We start from the raw sequence: 24370 nt of genomic DNA, 5'->3' as shown, positions 1-24370 counted from the left end.
CACGAAACATCGTTTGTATCAATGAAGGAAGAATGTAGGATTATTAAACTAGACCTACATATGTTTATTGACATGCAAATTTCGACAACAGATGTTGAACTTACACATTTAAATGAGATATTGACATCACCACCATAGCGTATTTATATGACCATTGCAGGAGGATGAGCAGTTGACACCCTTGCCGATGTTAATGATTTGCATCTATTCACTCGATTATCCTAATTGTAATTATGACTAACAAATTTAAATATCCCCCAAAAGGATTTTAAGTGCTGTGTTCTTTAAATGAATACTACTGTAGGCTACTGTACGCATCATTAATACATTTTAAATGTGTTATCGTTGTCGGCTTTGATATATATGTAAATGTACAATTCAATGCTGAGTGCATTGTTCCAGGCTGGTACATGATAAGTAATCGACCTTGCATTATGATTAAATCGAAACCTTACTTGATGCCTTCAAAGTTCTTGTGATTTGTATATGCTCTGTGTTTCCTTCTAAGCGGCAGACAAACTGTGAACGATGATTACAGAATGCCTCCAGTGTACCTTCTCGGTATTATAATGAAATCATAATTACAATAATGAAATTTGTCCTGAATATCTGAATCAGCACTATAGTATCACATTGTTTGGTACTGATTACTTTATTATGAACATTGATATAAAACACACGTAAACACATAAATGTGGTATAAATGCCTCGTATCCTTAAATGATCAAATATCTCCATTATCATAAGACATTAATTCGTCGTGTGTATTGGACTTTCAATCACGCCGGCAGGTAGAACAAACAGACCTGGGTATGAGCTAAGACATTGCTAATAGGAATATTACTATCCAGTGAAATACTTGATGTGTGCTTGCTTGCGTCGACGTATAATATATACAAGGGAACAGCAGCGCTGAAATCAAATCATAGAAATAAATGTATAACTACGTATACGTAAACTATTTTGTATTTAATTGATCAACTTCACTAAATTAGAATATATCAATCGTCAGAAATTTAACTTGTACATTGCCATCTAGTCGCTGTCGAACTGCGTTCACTATACGTCATTTCGAACTAGTTAGTATTGCGTGGTTGATAGCGCGTCTAGTTACAGTGGTGAGGCTGTGATCATAAGATCAAATCATCTGTCTCATGTTGTGATATTTGTCTGATTGTTAGCATGTAACAACATATAAGAACTCACCTATCTGTGAAATGTACACTCATCTTCAACATAAATGTTCAGTACCAAAAGTGTTATATAAATAACGACATTTCCCTATGCATCACGGACATTGGCACCTGGAATACCACTTTCAATAAAAACAAATGCATGTTTCAGGCAGATAAGAAAATAATAAATTGCACAACAATTTGGCTTAGTCGAATGTTTTCTGAATTGAAGATTGATATACATGATAGTTAAACCGTTTCCTCGTTCACATCGTACAAGCCATCCAGTGAATAGTTCAGCGAATGAGTCACAAAACGATATCCATTAGCAGTCACATCCTTATTACCGCCGGGGCTTGAGATATAAGGTCTACCTTCACGGCTTTTCCGACAACAGCAACATATACAGAAAATAAAGCCAAGTAATACAACCACAACTCCGATAAGAAAACTTGCAGCGACAGCAACACTTGCATTTCCAAAAACTGATGATGACGAGGTAGCTTCTGAAAACAAAAGTTATATTTATTATTCATTAAGTGGAATGTTATCATATTTACAAATACAGGTCAAAGGTCATAGTGTAATTAAGGTGATTTGAACATAAAATACTTGCCGTCATCATGGCAACCATCGTAATACTCATCTCTACCATCTCTGCAGTCTTTTTTCCCATCACAACGACGAAAGTCTGGCAGCACAGCCAGACAACTATCTGCAAAAAGAAAAGGTAAGAAAGTATATTAGTGACAAATTGGTTCATAAATAACAGCCAGGGAATATAAAAATGTCAGTTTATCAACATACCTCCGTAACAAAGATCGAAATCTTCATCACTACCTTTATCACAGTGGTCAATACCATCACATCGTAATGCCCATACAAGGCAGATACCCTCGCCATTTACCAAACACGGATAACATAAATCATCTGCAAACAAATACAATAATATAATTCCATTGAGTGTCGGCATTTTATGTGTACCTACTGCAAGAGCAGGGGGAATTGCCACAAAAATGTATGAAGTCTAACCATCACAATGTATAACTACTTTTCGGAATGGGTATCGTTTATCGGTCAGAATGCGTGACGTCTAACAATCAGAATACATAACGTCCAGCAATCAGAATGCATAACGTCTAACAATCAGAATGCATAACGTCTAGCAATCAGAATGCATAACGTCTAACAGTCAGAATGCGTGACGTCTAACAATCAGAATGCGTGACGTCTAACAATCAAAATGCATAACGTCTAACAATCAGAATGCATGACGTCTAACAATCAGAATGTATAACGTCTAACAATCAGAATGCATAACGTCTAACAATCAGAATGCATAACGTCTAACAATCAGAATGCATAAAGTCTAATATTCAGAATGCATAACGTCAAACAATCAGAATGCATAACGTCAAACAATCAGAATGCATAACGTCTAACAGTCAGAATGCATGACGTCTAACAATCAGAATGCATGACGTCTAACAATCAGAATGCATAACGTCTAACAGTCAGAATGCATAACGTCTAACAATCAGAATGCATAATGTCTAACAATCAGAATGCATGACGTCTAACAATCATGATGCATAACGTCTAACAATCAGAATGCGTGACGTCTAATAATCAGAATGCATAACGTCTAACAATCAGAATGCATAACGTCTAACAATCAGAATGCATAACGTCTAACAATCAGAATGCATAACGTCTAACAATCAGAATGCGTGACGTCTAACAATCAGAATGCATAACGTCTAACAATCAGAATGCATAACGTCTAACAATCAGAATGCATAAAGTCTAATATTCAGAATGCATAACGTCAAACAATCAGAATGAATAACGTCAAACAATCAGAATGCATAACGTCTAACAGTCAGAATGCATGACGTCTAACAATCAGAATGCATGACGTCTAACAATCAGAATGCATAACGTCTAACAGTCAGAATGCATAACGTCTAACAATCAGAATGCATAACGTCTAACAATCAGAATGCATGACGTCTAACAATCATGATGCATAACGTCTAACAATCAGAATGCGTGACGTCTAATAATCATAATGCATAACGTCTAACAATCAGAATGCATAACGTCTAACAATCAGAATGCATAACGTCTAACAATCAGAATGCATAACGTCTAATAATCAGAATGCATAACGTCTAACAATCAGAATGCATGACGTCTAACAATCAGAATGCGTGACGTCTAACAATCAGAATGCATGACGTCTAACAATCAGAATGCTTGACTACCAGAATGCGTAACGTCTAACAATCACAATGCATAACGTCTAACAATCAGAATGCACAACGTCTAACAATCAGAATGCATGACGTCTAACAATCAGAATGCATAACGTCTAACAATCAGAATTCATAACGTCTAACAATCAGAATGCATAACGTCTAACAATCAGAATGCATAACGTCTAACAATCAGAATGCATAACGTCTAACAATCAAAATGCATAACGTCTAACAATCAGAATGCATAACGTCTAACAATCAGAATGCATAACGTCTAACAATCAGAATTCATAACGTCTAACAATCAGAATGCATAACGTCTAACAATCAGAATGCATAACGTCTAACAATCAGAATGCATAACGTCTAACAATCAAAATGCATGACGTCTAACCACCAGAATGCGTGACGTTTAACAATCAGAATGCATAACGTCTAACAATCAGAATGCATAACGTCTAGCAATCAGAATGCATTACGTCTAAAAATCAGAATGCATAACGTCTAACAATCAGAATGCACAACGTCTAACAATCAGAATGCACAACGTCTAACAATCAGAACGCATAACGTCTAACAATCAGAATGCATAACGTCTAACAATCAGAATGCACAACGTCTAACAATCAGAATGCATAACGTCTAACAATCAGAATGCATAACGTCTAACAATCAGAATGCATAACGTCTAACAATCAGAATGCATAAAGTCTAACAATCAGAATGCATAACGTCTAACAATCAGAATGCATAAAGTCTAATATTCAGAATGCATAACGTCAAACAATCAGAATGCATAACGTCAAACAATCAGAATGCATAACGTCTAACAGTCAGAATGCATGACGTCTAACAATCAGAATGCATGACGTCTAACAATCAGAATGCATAACGTCTAACAATCAGAATGCATGACGTCTAACAATCAGAATGCGTGACGTCTAACAATCAGAATGCATGACGTCTAACAATCAGAATGCTTGACTACCAGAATGCGTAACGTCTAACAATCACAATGCATAACGTCTAACAATCAGAATGCGTGACGTCTAACAATCAGAATGTATAACGTCTAACAATCAGAATGCATAACGTCTAACAATCAGAATGCATAACGTCTAACAATCAGAATGCATAAAGTCTAATATTCAGAATGCATAACGTAAAACAATCAGAATGCATAACGTCAAACAATCAGAATGCATAACGTCTAACAGTCAGAATGCATGACGTCTAACAATCAGAATGCATGACGTCTAACAATCAGAATGCATAACGTCTAACAATCAGAATGCATGACGTCTAACAATCAGAATGCGTGACGTCTAACAATCAGAATGCATGACGTCTAACAATCAGAATGCTTGACTACCAGAATGCGTAACGTCTAACAATCACAATGCATAACGTCTAACAATCAGAATGCACAACGTCTAACAATCAGAATGCATGACGTCTAACAATCAGAATGCATAACGTCTAACAATCAGAATGCATAACGTCTAACAGTCAGAATGCGTGACGTCTAACAATCAGAATGCGTGACGTCTAACAATCAAAATGCATAACGTCTAACAATCAGAATGCATGACGTCTAACAATCAGAATGTATAACGTCTAACAATCAGAATGCATAACGTCTAACAATCAGAATGCATAACGTCTAACAATCAGAATGCATAAAGTCTAATATTCAGAATGCATAACGTCAAACAATCAGAATGCATAACGTCAAACAATCAGAATGCATAACGTCTAACAGTCAGAATGCATGACGTCTAACAATCAGAATGCATGACGTCTAACAATCAGAATGCATAACGTCTAACAGTCGGAATGCATAACGTCTAACAATCAGAATGCATAACGTCTAACAATCAGAATGCATAACGTCTAACAATCAGAATGCATAACGTCTAACAATCAGAATGCGTGACGTCTAACAATCAAAATGCATAACGTCTAACAATCAGAATGCATGACGTCTAACAATCAGAATGCGTGACGTCTAACAATCAGAATGCATGACGTCTAACAATCAGAATGCTTGACTACCAGAATGCGTAACGTCTAACAATCACAATGCATAACGTCTAACAATCAGAATGCACAACGTCTAACAATCAGAATGCATGACGTCTAACAATCAGAATGCATAACGTCTAACAATCTGAATTCATAACGTTTAACAATCAGAATGCATAACGTCTAACAATCAGAATGCATAACGTCTAACAATCAGAATGCATAACGTCTAACAATCAAAATGCATAACGTCTAACAATCAGAATGCATAACGTCTAACAATCAGAATGCATAACGTCTAACAATCAGAATTCATAACGTCTAACAATCAGAATGCATAACGTCTAACAATCAGAATGCATAACGTCTAACAATCAGAATGCATAACGTCTAACAATCAAAATGCATGACGTCTAACCACCAGAATGCGTGACGTTTAACAATCAGAATGCATAACGTCTAACAGTCAGAATGCATAACGTCTAGCAATCAGAATGCATTACGTCTAACAATCAGAATGCATAACGTCTAACAATCAGAATGCACAACGTCTAACAATCAGAATGCACAACGTCTAACAATCAGAATGCATAACGTCTAACAATCAGAATGCATAACGTCTAACAATCAGAATGCACAACGTCTAACAATCAGAATGCGTGACGTCTAACAATCAGAATGCATAACGTCCAGCAATCAGAATGCATAACGTCTAACAATCAGAATGCATAACGTCTAACAATCAGAATGCTTGACTACCAGAATGCGTAACGTCTAACAATCAGAATGCGTAACGTCTAACAATCAGAATGCTTGACTACCAGAATGCGTAACGTCTAACAATCAGAATGCATAACGTCTAACAATCAGAATGCTTGACTACCAGAATGCGTAACGTCTAACAATCAGAATGCATAACGTCTAACAATCACAATGCATAACGTCTAACAATCAGAATGCACAACGTCTAACAATCAGAATGCATGACGTCTAACAATCAGAATGCATAGCGTCTAACAATCAGAATTCATAACGTCTAACAATCAGAATGCATAACGTCTAACAATCAAAATGCATAACGTCTAACAATCAGAATGCATAACGTCTAACAATCAAAATGCATAACGTCTAACAATCAGAATGCATAACGTTCTAACAATCAGAATGCATAACGTCTAACAATCAGAATGCATAACGTCTAACAATCAGAATGCATAACGTCTAACAATCAAAATGCATGACGTCTAACCACCAGAATGCGTGACGTTTAACAATCAGAATGCATAACGTCTAACAGTCAGAATGCATAACGTCTAGCAATCAGAATGCATTACGTCTAACAATCAGAATGCATAACGTCTAACAATCAGAATGCACAACGTCTAACAATCAGAATGCACAACGTCTAACAATCAGAATGCATAACGTCTAACAATCAGAATGCATAACGTCTAACAATCAGAATGCACAACGTCTAACAATCAGAATGCGTGACGTCTAACAATCAGAATGCATAACGTCCAGCAATCAGAATGCATAACGTCTAACAATCAGAATGCATAACGTCTAACAATCAGAATGCTTGACTACCAGAATGCGTAACGTCTAACAATCAGAATGCGTAACGTCTAACAATCAGAATGCTTGACTACCAGAATGCGTAACGTCTAACAATCAGAATGCATAACGTCTAACAATCAGAATGCTTGACTACCAAAATGCGTAACGTCTAACAATCAGAATGCATAACGTCTAACAATCACAATGCATAACGTCTAACAATCAGAATGCACAACGTCTAACAATCAGAATGCATGACGTCTAACAATCAGAATGCATAACGTCTAACAATCAGAATTCATAACGTCTAACAATCAGAATGCATAACGTCTAACAATCAAAATGCATAACGTCTAACAATCAGAATGCATAACGTCTAACAATCAAAATGCATAACGTCTAACAATCAGAATGCATAACGTTCTAACAATCAGAATGCATAACGTCTAACAATCAGAATTCATAACGTCTAACAATCAGAATGCATAACGTCTAACAATCAAAATGCATAACGTCTAACAATCAGAATGCATAACGTCTAACAATCAGAATGCATAACGTCTAACAATCAGAATGCACAACGTCTAACAATCAGAATGCATGACGTCAAACCACCAGAATGCGTGACGTTTAACAATCAGAATGCATAACGTCTAACAATCAGAATGCATAACGTCTAACAATCAGAATGCATAACGTCTAACAATCAGAATGCACAACGTCTAACAATCAGAATGCACAACGTCTAACAATCAAAATGCATAACGTCTAACAATCAGAATGCATAACGTCTAACAATCAGAATGCATAACGTCTAACAATCAGAATGCATAACGTCTAACAATCAGAATGCATAAAGTCTAATATTCAGAATGCATAACGTCTAACAATCAGAATGCATAACGTCTAACAATCAGAATGCATAACGTCTAACAATCAGAATGCATAACGTCTAATAATCAGAATGCATAACGTCTAACAATCAGAATGCATAACGTCTAACAATCAGAATGCATAACGTCTAACAATCAGAATGCATAACGTCTAACAATCAGAATGCATGACGTCTAACAATCAGAATGCATGACGTCTAACAATCAGAATGCATGACGTCTAACAATCAGAATGCATAACGTCTAACAATCAGAATGCATAACGTCTAACAATCAGAATGCATAACGTCTAACCACCAGAATGCATGACGCCTAACAATCAGAATGCATAACGTCTAATAATCAGACTGCATAACGTCTAACAATCAGAATGCATAACGTCTAACAATCAGAATGCATAACGTCTAACAATCGGAATGCATAACGTCTAACAATCAGAATGCATTACGTCTAACAATCAGAATGCATAACGTCTAACAATCAGAATGCACAACGTCTGACAATCAGAATGCAAAACGTCTAACAATCAGAATGCATAACGTCTAACAATCAGAATGCATAACGTCTAACAATCAGAATGCATAACGTCTAACAATCAGAATGCATAACGTCTAACAATCAGAATGCATAAAGTCTAATATTCAGAATGCATAACGTCTAACAATCAGAATGCATAACGTCTAACAATCAGAATGCATAACGTCTAACAATCAGAATGCATAACGTCTAATAATCAGAATGCATAACGTCTAACAATCAGAATGCATGATGTCTAACAATCAGAATGCATGACGTCTAACAATCAGAATCCCTAACGTCTAACAATCAGAATGCATGACGTCTAACAATCAGAATGCATGACGTCTAACAATCAGAATGCATGACGTCTCACAATCAGAATGCATAACGTCTAACAATCAGAATGCATAACGTCTAACAATCAGAATGCATAACGTCTAACCACCAGAATGCATGACGCCTAACAATCAGAATGCATAACGTCTAATAATCAGACTGCACAACGTCTAACAATCAGAATGCATAACGTCTAACAATCAGAATGCATAACGTCTAATAATCAGAATGCGTGACGTCTAACCACCATAATGCATAACGTCTTGACTACCAGAATGCGTGACGTCGGACCACCAGAATACACAATGTGCATAATATTTATCAATTACATTATTTGTCGTCTATGGTATATACGATAAATCACCTATGTAGATGATTTCTGATTGTTTTAATATCATTTGTCTTATGTAGGCGCTAACGGGACGGCGCGATTCGCCCACTCTTTCGCAAACACCTGACATCACTTCTTGGTCCTAAACTTGAGTTCAATATATAATTCTTTTGTGTAATAATTGTTGTGAATGTTCTGATACCGATTTCATCTCGTTTATCACATTAATTTTTGTACTACCTGTGTGTAAGTGCTGTATCCCATGTACATTGTTATATGTCGATTGTAATCCATATAACACGTTTGATATTGGATTGATGGATGGGTATGTCAGTGTTTCTTATTTTATTCAGTATTGTAAATTAGTAACAAATTTGTACAAAATTGATCTCAAATCTATTGTGGTTTGATATACCTGCGCTATCAATGGATTTTTTCAGTAAATGTAAATAGGAACTTATGAAGTAAGAATCGAGATATGATGCCTGTTCAATTCCCCCACCAACTGCTGAGTTTTTACTGATTACTCTTTGTCAGTCAACCATGGAATGTTTGTTGAAAAGAATTCATAGTGTATTGTGAAAATTATGTACTTGTCGTTCGTGAAAGGGCCATAGTTAGATTAACATATCGACTGTATCACTGCCCAGGTATCTGCATTTGGCTTTTCATCCACTGACTACGCATAGTAAGAAATGGTCCTTCGTATGCGTATCAATAATGCCCTGTATGTTCAGTATACGCAGTTTTAGGCGTTTGCGTGTATTACGTCGATACGTCGATACGTTCTCAATTAATCTTATTCCAACCAATACACCTGTCGTAGAGATAAATCACAATTCAAATCATGATTCTTGTATTACGTATTGGAGTACCTGTCAATCAGCCGCCGTGAACGGTGACTGTGTATTGTATACGGATCGTGATAACCATCGCAATCACCGAGAACACATTGAAGCACTTAATTTCCCAAAGAAAATATTTGAATGCTGAATCATTATACGCCCCATGGGATGATTAGGTAAAAGCCACTAATATATTTTCAACTATATGACGAGGTACGCAGGATATGCACGTGCAATTTTCGTTTTATAAATGCAAGTCTTACTCCACATACGACCTAATATTGTTTAATATACAGCGTACATGAGTAGTCAAGTTCTTGTATCAAAGGTGAATCGCTTTTCACGTCCAGTTGTATTTGCAAACTAATTGCCCAAATTTCATTCTTTTTAATTTCAACCTCTTCGACCAAATAGAGTTAGCTAGTCAAAAATCTGTGGAGAGTGGGAAGTCGCGTTCATAACATCCACCATTATAAAGAAACAATTTTCATTCTATAGGTTCCTTCAGTCTTTGAATAGTTTGCCCCGACAATAACAAGTCTTCTAATCTGCGAAATAGGTTGTCTGCTTTGTAGTGGCCATGGTGCATATGTATATCATACACATGCGTATTTATTTTTTTTTTATTTTATTTATTTATTTATTTATTCATTCGTTTATTTATTTATTTATTTATTTATTTATTTATTTATTTATTTATTTATTTATTTATTTATTTATTTATTTATTTATTTATTTATTTATTTTTTATTTTTTTATTATTGAATGATGGACCGCACAACTTAAGTGTACACATGTATTGAGTAGAATGCGTCCTTTGTCCCACCGAAACCGCTTCTCTTTGCGTCAATTGGAGCACCGAAAACAAAAACAGTACATGTGACCAGCAGCTTTCCTTCCGCTCTGAATGGACGCCATTAATTCCTCAAATACGAATGTCACGAGCCTGAAAGTAGCAGAATAAATATCTGTTTTGAACCAGTGTTTTTTTACCCGATGTTATTTTTTATCCGAGGTCAATGAATAATAAAGACACGTGCAACCTTGTCTGTGTTGATTATTAGTCAGTAATTCAGCGAATCAAATCGTATGATGTTCGATATCATTTCTTTTATTCCCCAAGTACCGCTGTCACTGGTCTCGGCACATTGTCTCGGCCCGGGGTCTCGGTCTGGGGTCTCGACCTGGGGTCTCAGCACATTGTCTCGGCCCGGGGTCTTGGCACATGGTCTCGGCCCGGGGTCTCGGCCTGGGGACTCGGCCTGGGGTCTCGGCCCGGGGTCTCGGCCTGGGGTCTCGGCCTGGGGTCTCGGCCCGGGGTCTCGGCCTGGGGTCTTGGAACATGGTCTCGGCCCGGGGTCTCGGCCCGGGGACTCGGCCTGGGGTCTCGGTCCGGGGTCTCGGCGTTATACTCGCCCGTCTATTTCCTCGTGTCCAGTTTCGTGAGTTTCTTGCTAATATGCAGCTAATACTGGATATAACGTATAATTATAGTTACTCGCATGTCATATTGTGAAAACCACACACGTTGCAGAGTGATACATTTTGTAAACTTTTCAAATGTTCTAACGATTTCTTAGAAATCTACGCTATGCTATACCGATTTAATCGTCGGTCTTTCCATTGTTACTATAAAGTACAAGTTAATATAGATTGCTACACGTGTTACAATAATAGTAGTACATAGGTATTTACGACGACACATTGGATTTATCTTATTAACAATTATCTCAGAATATAGAGCAAATTGTATGTAAATAAATAAACTACGTAATTTGTGTTTTGAATATCTTATAAATATATTATACATTATTGCGTTTATATTATACATCATTGATATTTACCACTGAAAATATACAAATAACTGAAAATAGATTGTATGTTCTTATGTTCGTCCTTCTAGACACATTTAGCGCTTGAGTCAACCTTGTCACCGTCAATCATAGCACATGTTTGTTTGTTATCCTCAGAAACGAAATCAAGCAACAGCGACTGAAAGTCGTCTAGCATAGAAATGGAATGATATCGTACCAAACCCAGCTAGAAAGATTTACACATTTGGACAGTGTCTAACAGGATTAGAGTCACGCGTGATAATAACCATATCACCCCATTAAATGATATCATCTAACAGCAGCCAACATAATGTTTAATTTAGTTACTGACCGTCCAGGCGTAGTGTAAGAATTTATAGCATGTCAGATAGCAGCACCATAAATATAATTGTATCGTGTCTGCTGTCAAGCACTATATCGGTGTTTCACATTTACTCAGATACTCTTTTCTGATGTTGAAATAGCAATTAAAAAAGAAACAACTGAAACGCACGATCGAGTAATCAGACATATGCTTGGTAATGTCATGGAAGGTACTAACGGATGCCAACTATTCACTTTCTATTTATTATTTGTTAGTACTTGTTCCATGGTCACAATGCGGTTGCAGGCGTAGGAGCGTTTTATATAGATAAACGAGAGTTGAACTCTGATCATGTGCTGGTCATTTGTACACTTGACAAATCGGATATCGGATCAAACTAAATGCCTACGTTTCACCTGATGTTGGACCAACTTTACGAACACGGACGGTCATGCCGTTATTGTATCTAATTTCACGACTTGCTCATCTATATATACTTCCATTATGCAAATTTGTAACGTAGCTCCTGCAATATAAAGCGAAATTGCACTGTTGACAATTCATGTTTCATTTAAAAGAGACTTTCAAATACAACAAATGTGAATCTGTGCTAAACACACTGTTATCATCATGAATCTGTCTTCTATGTTTATTTGCCGGCTCACATCTTTCAGCAACTGTTACAAACTAAAGCGTGATTCGGACAAGATTCACTGAGAACGATTTACAACAGTATTATATTCTAGAGACATTATAGATTACATTGATGTTATGTATTCAACATTTCAACGGTACTTAATAACTGTCAGCCATAGAGGGCAATCAATTCATATTATTGCACTCAGCAAATTTTAATATGACAATTTAATGCACAGTTCTTGTCTCCAACGCTGTAGTAATAAATCGTATACTTTAGTGCGTACCTGTCTCCTCCATTACTTGGGTCAGTAGTTTAATAAATAAATGTTCTGTCGACAAACTGAAACGTACTATTGTATGATACACATATATGAATGTGATTCGGATTGTGAAGATTATGATTATATATATGAAGATTTCTCAGCCCTAACATTGTGTATTTTTCATATTTCGACAGTATTGGCTTCACACTGTTAAAAAGTCTGGGCTCAAGATAAATACACCACCTACATAGTGTGCACATTTCATATCAATTAGGCAACATTCTCTGAGCTATTCAAGGTTGAATCTCTAACTCGTTGAAACACATAGAATGATCCTTTAAAACATAACAAATAATTTAACGCATTTAAATATATGTAAAATATTTTCCACGTGTGGTAGAACTAACTAGAAATAAGAAAAGCACATAACATAATTGTAAGTGGCTGAGTGTTAACAAACCCGCATATACACCTTAATTAGATAATGAATAATATTTTCGTTATTTTCTCGTATCGTCTATATAATATTATACGCAATTGACGATTCGTATTTAATTACTGACACCTCGGCGTGATTATTTTATTAAATAAATTGGTGAATGATCAAAATCACGTTTATAGTTTACGTTGAATAACAATTCAGTGTCTATAATGTCTTAGAATAAAATAAGTTGTCTGTTTTTGCTTTATTGTCTATTGTATCTCATCTGGGTATGAATGACGACATAGTCCAGTCAAGCGATATTGCTAAACTATGATGAGAATGTAAACTACTCTCTTAAAAACAGAGTAAAAGTCAAGGTTGAGTTGAGATGTAAACAACTAATGACAGCTAGTAGTTCCATGCATTCACAATCAACATACCGAGGCACCATTTTAATACAAATATGTGATTTTAATAAATTTGTGGCTTTTAAATAACTGGTACTCAAGAATTTGTTAAGTTTGAACATAATCAGACCAAGCATGTGTGAGAGACTACTGGAACGGACGCACGCAGAGTAATCAAATATATGATACAATGCAACACTCTATATTTTGAAACGACATCACAACTTAGACATTAAGTACTATAATTTTAATGACTACTATATAGTTAATGAATGTACGTAATGAATAATGCTCATAAAAACAACGGCGCTATAATTATCTAGAAAAAAATGTACTTGTATATTATGATCAATAACCTATTTTCAGAGCATGGTCTGTGAATTTCACTTTGAACCAAACAGATATATGCGTTCACATCTTCCGTGTTTACAGTTTGTGTCATGTGACGGGATTGTGCTCTACGCCCCTTCAGTTGCCATGCCCAGTCTATGTCGAATTGATCTTTAATCGCTCTTTATAACAATGAAAAGTGATGTTCTTTCACTAGCATGCTGTGTATATTTTAATATTCATTTGTTTGACATGTTTTACTGTATTCAATATCATCATTAAAACCAACCAATAATTGAAAGTCTGGTTTTAAGAAAATAAGAGCACTTAAATTGTGCTCGTAAAAGGTTTTCATTGGCATACCTAATGTTATTCACTTTTAGGCGGGAATTACATTAGACTCCCCAGTATAATTTTATCGATCATGCATGTGTTTTTAATAAACGAAAACGTAATGTCAATTACTATTTCACGATTATAAACACCGTAAAACTGACATTATATTCACTTTCAATACTTGTTGACGTCAAACAGATGATTGTGCATGTTACGTTATATTACTTATCCAGTCAGTTTCATTATTGAAAGGCATGAAATTAATTTTCTGAAGTGTCAGATTCCCTTTCATACTTTCCCTGCCGTCTGTTTGCGTTGAAGCTGAGTGCTAATCCTGCCCATCGGAAAATACGGCTTTCAAATTCTTATCCAATTCTAGTAAGTAGTCCCTACTGTCACTATTCACAATTTTAAGACATAATCCAAACTGATTATCCTATTACAAAAAGCATTATTTGACAGTGTGTATTTGCTGACGACCCACGCTACAGTTGTAAAAATATTCGAAAACAAAATATAAAAGACATTTGCTTGAATTACCCAGACCTGACTGTGAATGACGGTGACTGTATTTCTAACCGTAAATGCAATAACCACTTAAATGTGTTTAACGGACAACAAATGTGAATAAAAAAAAACATGTTAAGCAAGCAATTATTTATTCATTTCCACCTTCGGTAGATCGGCTCTTTTCAGATAGCAGTCACCGTTTTAACGATAAAAGCAATCTAACCATTCGCATTTAACAATAATACAACGGGGGAAGTGTTTAGGGTGATATTTATGTTACGTCACTGCGAAATATAAATATGCAAAATTTAACATTTTGGTAGTAAAATCACATTGAACAAATTGTCGTAAATATGTTAAATAATAAGCTATAAACAATGTAAGCAATTCTTACAGCTGATTTTAGCATCGTTAAATGTAATGACATACATTGATTTTTACCAATATTCATGCCTCATTATCTATGTATAAGCGTTAACAACGCAATACGTCATGTCGTTACGGCTTCTAATGGGAGTTGATGTTGGTTCTTTTTCATCAAGTGAATATTTCACGGTTGAAGACCAATTCTCAACGAACGCTTTTGAATTCTTAGAATCCGTTATCTAAATAAGTGACACTACATTTGTCATATATCTGTAGCTAACGTGAACAATTGCGTTATTGATACTATACAATTTTATTATATACTTGAACGAATATTTGTTTCACCCAGTAATTTCTACCGCTTAGATAAGTCATGAAAGCCATCTGCCGTTGAACATGTTGTAACATTAGGAAAATACAAGGAGTAGATGTATTTGTGAATTACATAAGAGTAAGGCGACATTCAAATGCAACACGATTTACTGTTTGAATATAGGAACTTACAAGAGGTACTTATGTACATGCTACTGATACTTACATCTATTTCACTTTAGATTGACCACATTGACCTTGTCATGACGAGTACAGGGTCAATGACTTCATACTCTACAACGTATATATTCATGTATGCGATCGTCATAAATATAACTTTGATTACAGCTTCATGTGATGACGTAAAATAAAGCGAGGTTAGCTCTGCATTTAATATAAGGATGGAACAGATGGCATGAATGTAATATAGTTATCACGTAGCATGTATTATATAAATTCACTGATCCATCATTACAAATTAGTTTTTTTTCCCTATATTATATACAATATAATATGATACTAAAACATCATACAAGTTGTCTTAACATATGTTTTTAATTTTTGTGTTATTACTAAACATTATTTTTAATATTTCCCCCGTGTACAGCATTTCAACATATTTAACTCTAAGATGAGAAATGAATATTTTCGACGAGCAATCTCTCTCAATGATGTCACTCATCGTATATGAATAACGAGCTTCACCAAATTGCATTATCACGTATGCAATATTGAGAGTAAGATGGGTGACCGTCATATTATTGCAACTCTCTGTTCATTGTTAATTTATTCAAATAATACATATATTACCTATATATAGTATGATACTACGCATGTGTAGATTATTCTACATTCTAAATTTCATATCATGAAATCATGAAAATATGCTGAAATGTTGATTTTGTTGTCAAGTTTCTTGTCAAACTTGTCAAACAGAAAAACAAAACAAAACTATTGTAATATTCATCAATAGAACTCGAAAGCTTTCCAGACTACGCTTAGCATTGTGTAATACCACTTACAAGTACTTCGTATATTATACACATCTGCTTAGGAATAACATTTTCATTCATATTAGCGGAGCCTTTTACTTATGCTGTACCGAATTCGGACTGTACATTTGATAAAAAATGATTCAACATTTCCAAATATGACTGTAATTGTGTTGGTTGTCATTGGGTCCTCTGTGATATATAAACGTACATCCCATAATATATATAGTAATCAATGAACGGTTCACTAACACGCGGCCAATGTAATGATGAGAATGATTAAAAGCCATCCACTTCACCATTAATAGTTGCTAATGATATTTCAATCACTGACTAATTTTATTTTATATCATGATATATTGTAAACATTATATGTATAAATAAGCTAGATATATGAGCACACTTAATTAGCAACATGAAGTGGATTTATAGAATGCATCTATTCGGGAATCCTACCTAATCTCAGCGATTTGAGATGTTTGCCGGTAGCCATGCGTATCCAGCTCTATTAGATGCTATAAGTTGGGCTGATAAGGCACTGATATTCGTGCTTACATTATCAGTGAGTTGTCATGTCCTCCACCACATAAATTCATTAAGTTATACAAAATCGTAATAAACATAAAATCAAGAACTACTCATTTAAATCAGACATATAAGAATGAAGCTATACTGAACTTACACTTGACCCTAATTGGTGCATGCACCGTACGTTTGCTACTCTATATTCAAGACGTACGACACACGTACAATGGTGGGAATACTAGTTGGAACGTGAAATATTGTTCTTGTATTAGTATTAAAGGGTCAATAGACATATGACTGACGCATTCCAAAATAATAAGTTACATAATTAATTTACATGAACATTACAATGTTGAGTAACTCGTTGGTTTCATTCGAAAAACTGGTTGAATTAGACGCGATGCTACCGATTTGATTTAATATGAAAACATAATTGTCTATACGTATTCGCTATATGTGTTCACTATATGTTTTCACTATATGTTTTCACTATATGTTTTCACTATATGTTTTCAGCGGAAGCAGCACTACACACGATTGTAGATGATAAATGAGTATCTCGGGATGACAAAAATAAACATGTTTGTAATACCTGACTTTGGAAATAAAGGTGTGAATTATGTATGGAAACAATTTCAGTTGCAGAATAAAGCAACGTCCCATTTCATTTACAAATGTCGATTTACGTTGGTACGGTAAATTATGTAGAGACTCATGGAAATTTCCCCGCAGTTAAATCAGTAATTAATTAAAACAACTCATATGTATACGATTATATCTTTTATTGAACCTACTTAGGACAAGACCGCACCTAATGTGATGTTTTTATCAAGTTAAAATATAATCGGCAAAAGAAAAACGATTAGTGACATATGAAGATTTTTTAGGTGACAATATATGGCTGTCAGTCGTGTGGTGACAATATGTGGCTGTCAGTCGTGTGGTAACAATATGTGACTGCCAGTCGTATGGTGACAGTATGTGACTGTCAGTCGTGTGGTCACAATACGTGGCTGTCAGTCGTGTGGTGAAAATATGTGGCTGTCAGTCGTGTGGTGACAATATGTGGCTGTCAGTCGTGTGGTGACAATATGTGGCTGTCAGTCGTGTGGTGACAATATATGGCTGTCAGTCGTGTGGTGACAATATGTGGCTGTCAGTCGTGTGGTGACAATATGTGGCTGTCAGTCGTGTGGTAACAATATGTGACTGCCAGTCGTATGGTGACAGTATGTGACTGTCAGTCGTGTGGTCACAATACGTGGCTGTCAGTCGTGTGGTGAAAATATGTGGCTGTCAGTCGTGTGGTGACAATATGTGGCTGTCAGTCGTGTGGTGACAATATGTGGCTGTCTGTCGTGTGGTGACAGTATGTGGCTGTCAGTCATGTGGTGACAGTATGTGACTGTCAGTCGTGTGGTGACAAGATGTGGCTGTCTGTCGTGTGGTGACAATATGTGGCTAGCAGTCGTGTGGTGACAGTATGTGGCTGTCAGCCGTGTGGTAACAATATGTGGCGGTCAGTCGTGTGGTGACAATATGTGACTGTCAGTCGAGTGGTAACAATATGTGGCTGTCAGTCGTGTGGTGACAGTATGTGGCTGTCAGTCATGTGGTGACAATATGTGGCTGTCAGTCGTGTGGTGACAATATGTGGCTGTCAGTCGTGTGGTTACAATATGTGTCTGTCAGTAGTGTGGTGACAATATGTGGCTGGCAGTCGTGTGGTAACAGTATGTGGTTGTCAGTCGTGTGGTGACAATATATGGCTGTCAGTCGTGTGGTGACAATATGTGGCTGGCAGTCATGTGGTGACAATATGTGGCTGTCAGTCGTGTGGTGAAAATATGTGGCTGTCAGTCGTGTGGTGACAATATGTGGCTGTCAGTCGTGTGGTGACAGTATGTGACTGTCAGTCGAGTGGTGACAATATGTGGCTGTCAGTCGTGTGGTGACAGTATGTGGCTGTCAGTCGTGTGGTGACAATATGTGGCTGTCAGTCATGTGGTGACAGTATGTGACTGTCAGTCGTGTGGTGACAATATGTGGCTGTCTGTCGTGTGGTGACAATATGTGGCTAGCATTCCTGTGGTGACAGTATGTGGCTGTCAGCCGTGTGGTAACAATATGTGGCAGTCAGTCGTGTGGTGACAATATGTGACTGTCAGTCGAGTGGTAACAATATGTAGCTGTCAGTCGTGTGGTGACAATATGTGGCTGTCAGTCATGTGGTGACAATATGTGGCTGTCAGTCGTGTGGTGACAATATGTGGCTGTCAGTCGTGTGGTGACAGTATGTGACTGTCAGTCGTGTGGTGACAATATGTGGCTGTCAGTCGTGTGGTGACAGTATGTGGCTGTCAGTCGTGTGGTTACAATATGTGTCTGTCAGTAGTGTGGTGACAATATGTGGCTGGCAGTCGTGTGGTAACAGTATGTGGTTGTCAGTCGTGTGGTGACAATATATGGCTGTCAGTTGTGTGGTGACAATATGTGGCTGTCAGTCGTGTGGTGACAATATGTGGCTGTCAGTCGTGTGGTGACAGTATGTGACTGTCAGTCGTGTGGTGACAATATGTGGCTGTCAGTCGTGTGGTGACAGTATGTGGCTGTCAGTCGTGTGGTTACAATATGTGTCTGTCAGTAGTGTGGTGACAATATGTGGCTGGCAGTCGTGTGGTAACAGTATGTGGTTGTCAGTCGTGTGGTGACAATATATGGCTGTCAGTTGTGTGGTGACAATATGTGGCTGGCAGTCACGTGGTGACAATATGTGGCTGTCAGTCGTGTGGTGAAAATATGTGCTGTCAGTCGTGTGGTGACAATATGTGGCTGTCAGTCGTGTGGTGACAGTATGTGACTGTCAGTCGAGTGGTGACAATATGTGGCTGTCAGTCGTGTGGTGACAGTATGTGGCTGTCAGTCGTGTGGTGACAATATGTGGCTGTCAGTCATGTGGTGACAGTATGTGACTGTCAGTCGTGTGGTGACAATATGTGGCTGTCTGTCGTGTGGTGACAATATGTGGCTAGCATTCCTGTGGTGACAGTATGTGGCTGTCAGCCGTGTGGTAACAATATGTGGCAGTCAGTCGTGTGGTGACAATATGTGACTGTCAGTCGAGTGGTAACAATATGTAGCTGTCAGTCGTGTGGTGACAGTATGTGGCTGTCAGTCATGTGGTGACAATATGTGGCTGTCAGTCGTGTGGTTGCAATATGTGGCTGTCAGTAGTGTGGTGACAATATGTGGCTGGCAGTCGTGTGGTAACAGTATGTGGTTGTCAGTCTTGTGGTGACAATATATGGCTGTCAGTCGTGTGGTGACAATATGTGGCTGGCAGTCGTGTGGTGACAATATGTGGCTGTCAGTCGTGTGGTGACAATATGTGGCTGTCAGTCGTGTGGTGACAATATGTAGCTGTCTGTCGTGTAGTGACAATATGTGGCTAGCAGTCGTGTGGTGACAGTATGTGGCTGTCAGCCGTGTGGTAACAATATGTGGCGGTCAGTCGTGTGGTGACAATATGTGACTGTCAGTCGAGTGGTAACAATATGTGGCTGTCAGTCGTGTGGTGACAGTATGTGGCTGTCAGTCATGTGGTGACAATATGTGGCTGTCAGTCGTGTGGTAACAGTATGTGGTTGTCAGTCGTGTGGTGACAATATATGGCTGTCAGTTGTGTGGTGATAATATGTGGCTGGCAGTCATGTGGTGACAATATGTGGCTGTCAGTCGTGTGGTAACAGTATGTGCCTGTCAGTCGTGTGGTGACAATATGTGACTGTCAGTCGAGTGGTAACAATATGTGGCTGTCAGTCGTGTGGTGACAGTATGTGGCTGTCAGTCATGTGGTGACAATATGTGGCTGTCAGTCGTGTGGTGACAATATGTGGCTGTCAGTCGTGTGGTGACAGTATGTGACTGTCAGTCGTGTGGTGACAATATGTGGCTGTCAGTCATGTGGTGACAGTATGTGGCTGTCAGTCGTGTGGTGACAGTATGTGGCTGTCAGTCGTGTGGTGACAATATGTGGCTGTCAGTCGTGTGGTGACAATATATGGCTGTCTGTTGTGTGGTGACAATATGTGGCTGGCAGTCGTGTGGTGACAGTATGTGGCTGTCAGTCGTGTGGTGACAGTATGTGGCTGTCAGTCGCGTGGTGACAATATGTGGCTGTCAGTCGTGTGGTGACAATATGTGGCTGTCAGTCATGTGGTGACAATATGTGGCTGTCAGTCGTGTGGTAACAGTATGTGGCTGTCAGTCGTGTGGTGACAATATATGGCTGTCAGTCGTGTGGTGACAATATGTGGCTGGCAGTCGTGTGGTAACAGTATGTGGCTGTCAGTCGTGTGGTGACAATATGTGGCTGTCAGTCGTGTGGTGACAATATGTGGGTGTCAGTCGTGTGGTAACAGTATATGACTGTCAGTCGTGTGGTAACAATATGTGCCTGTCAGTCGTGTGGTGACAATATGTGGCTGTCAGTCATGTGGTAACAATATGTGGCTGCCAGTCGTGTGGTAACAGTATGTGGCTGTCAGTCGTGTTGTGACAGTATGTGTCAGTCAGTCGTGTGGTAACAGTATGTGGCTGCCAGTCGTGTGGTGACAGTATGTGGCTGCCAGTCGTGTGGTGACTGTATGTGGCTGTCAGTCGTGTGGTAACAGTATGTGGCTGCCAGTCGTGTGGTGACAGTAGGTGACTGTCAGTCGTGTGGTAACAGTATGTGGCTGCCAGTCGGTTAAATTTTATTGAAATCACAAAATAACTGAAGTGACTGGTAGCAACTTGTAAGAATGCCCACAGTCAGCCATTTTGAAGTAAATCGCAAAACACAATGACGGGCGTCGGTAATCTACCACGAATATTGCCAATGTCATATGTGGATGAAATTGATCTCTTCATGACTGCGAAAAGGTTAATAACATAACGAAATGTTGATTGTTTGTGTTATGGGAGGATACATTGGTCACTAGTCAGTCAAAGCCTTTCAAAGCTCGTTGTCTTTATACCTAATTATTTGTTTTTACTACGTTCAACGAGGACTAACATGTGGCCTGCTTTGATAACTACTAATGTATCAAACAATGGAACAGTGTGACGTTCCATACGACATGATACTACAGTAGTGTTATTGATGTTCTTTACAGAGTACATCCATAATAACACATACCATATGTTGCACGGGGAGTGTCAGTGTAGAGTGGATTAGAAAAGGTCAGATAACTCATATTCTCCAGTAAATTCCCCTCCTTGTGTTTAGATCATTTCGCCTGATTGAAGCCTGTTCAATACGCGGGTCTATAATACACTTGTATTTTATAGTAGTATCAGATAAAGTGTAGTGTACCCAGCTTATATTATTTCGAAGCCAAAATGCAAACCACATTTATTTAAATAACAATTAGCAAATACATTTCTTAACACGTGTAAGCATAGGGGACAAATTAAAATTAATTCAACCAGCTTTGCTTAAGTTTGTTTGCTTCTTCCTTGTATATTATGTCACCACTCTACCCATGCACATACGAAAACGTATAGTGATAACAGCCACGCACTGTGTATGTATGACAGCCATACCATAGATTAAAACGACAATAAAGAACTTGATACTAACGAGTAACCACAAGTTAATAGTCACAGAAATATGTTTTATCGGGAATAATAACTATCATTGTGCGTAGATGTATGCGGTATGAGGTATGTAACGTGTGTTTCAATGATGGGGTGGTCTTTCTTGGTTTACTCCATGTTACTTTGTGTTAACACACAACTTGTTCCGTGTCACTTGTCGCCGGCACAAGCTTAATACTGATTAGTCGAACGACTAGCGATGAATAGTCCAACTATCGAGGTTATATAACACACGCGATTGCCTGGCGTACGGTATTAATAATGAGTGTGTATAAAACTGGTTGTATTCACTATGCGGCGTCTATATTCTATGTGATTTTTTTTAATTGTGGTGTCAGGAATAAATTGAACTGATAACAAGTTGAATCTTGATACACATTCCTGATTATTTCCGAGTGGGTTTAGAAATAAGAATTCGTGTCAGTGTAATCATCATAAAGTAGTTTGATGGCACTTGATCCCACCCGAAGTACAAACAACATGAAAAAACATGTGATCGGTAACTGATATTACCATTATGGCTCAAATCACCATTGTCGATAGTATTAAAAACAACTCTTACCATCTTTGGCCGCGATGTCCGTCACTTCTTGGGATGCCACTGCTATTGTGCAAAATAGAACAACAGGTAAAACGTAAATAGTGTCCCGTGTTTGTGTCGGGAAATTTGTTAGTCCGTACATGTGTGACCGTGAACGTAAGACCACGGCTGTAGGCGAGACTCGCACTATATTTGGCATTCCAAACAGCGGACTATCAAAACACACCCCAATCTATCTGCTGACAGATGCGTTGACGGGACGAGACATTTAGCTTTCTGTTCGCATGAAACAACGGTGAATTGCGGTCAGTACTGGTACCATGTAATTCGTCAACTATACATCCATAGCAGTAGATTATTCATCCAATAAATCTGTTGCATTGAATAATTGGGTTAGCTCTTCCTCGTGGTGTGGCTTTTTACATAATTCCCAATAATAACAAATCCCGTTTGCCTATATTAAGACTATATGTCCTATGTATTCCGACCTGCTCGTGTTATTGGGTATGTGCTGCTACATTAGTCTGTTACCGTCTAGTACTCCCTAAGAGTCTGTTAATAAACCCATTGATGGCGTGGTTTCGTTTGATAGAACTTGAGTTATATACCCAGACAACGACATTTGACATTTTATTAATTCGCGTTAAATAAGTTAAATGATTGAACACAAACAGAAATTTATGTGGACATTTATAGGTGGATTGATATATGTGTTCACAGTTTATACGTTATCGAAAAGATTTTAATTAAATAGCGTTATATATTTATACGATTGACAAAAAACACAAATTTCAAATGTCTTGGTATGACCCGTGATCATGAGAGTATGCCGCTAACATAGGTGAATATTGATCACAGGCCACGTGACCATGATAAGTAACTCATATGCAAATTAATTCAAGTCATGTACCAATACGTCTTACGGTAACAGATTAAGTGACGCCGACTATATTACTAAATATTTGAAATTATCAACATAGATATGACATTCATCAAAATTG

At 37.7% G+C, this 24370-nt stretch overlaps 1 protein-coding gene across 1 annotated transcript; it reads right to left on the bottom strand.

Moving 5' to 3' along the window:
• Positions 1 to 628: 628 nt before the first annotated feature.
• Positions 629 to 23866, bottom strand: LOC100375300 (uncharacterized). Its single transcript, XM_002741513.3, has 5 exons — positions 23391 to 23866; positions 1983 to 2105; positions 1792 to 1890; positions 1207 to 1681; positions 629 to 912 (listed from the first exon to the last, which is right to left on the bottom strand). Exons 1-4 carry the CDS (start codon positions 23566 to 23568, stop codon positions 1425 to 1427), a joined length of 657 nt encoding a protein of 218 aa, XP_002741559.2. The 5' UTR covers positions 23569 to 23866; the 3' UTR covers positions 629 to 912; positions 1207 to 1424.
• Between the last annotated feature and the right edge of the window lie 504 nt (positions 23867 to 24370).

This window comes from Saccoglossus kowalevskii, chromosome 2 (assembly GCF_978046115.1).
Source record: "Saccoglossus kowalevskii chromosome 2, keSacKowa6.1, whole genome shotgun sequence".
Taxonomy (NCBI): domain Eukaryota; kingdom Metazoa; phylum Hemichordata; class Enteropneusta; family Harrimaniidae; genus Saccoglossus; species Saccoglossus kowalevskii.
This window is presented reverse-complemented; position numbering and strand designations above follow the sequence as displayed.

Bases quoted from the DNA above. Each gene is read 5' to 3' on its own strand.
- LOC100375300 (XM_002741513.3), bottom strand. From the start codon at position 23,568: ATGCCAAATATAGTGCGAGTCTCGCCTACAGCCGTGGTCTTACGTTCA. The intron at 2,106-23,390 runs GTAAGAGTTGTT...ATTTGTTTGCAG, and splicing joins GGACATCGCGGCCAAAGATG to ATGATTTATGTTATCCGTGT. The intron at 1,682-1,791 runs GCAAGTATTTTA...TTTTGTTTTCAG, and splicing joins CGATGGTTGCCATGATGACG to AAGCTACCTCGTCATCATCA.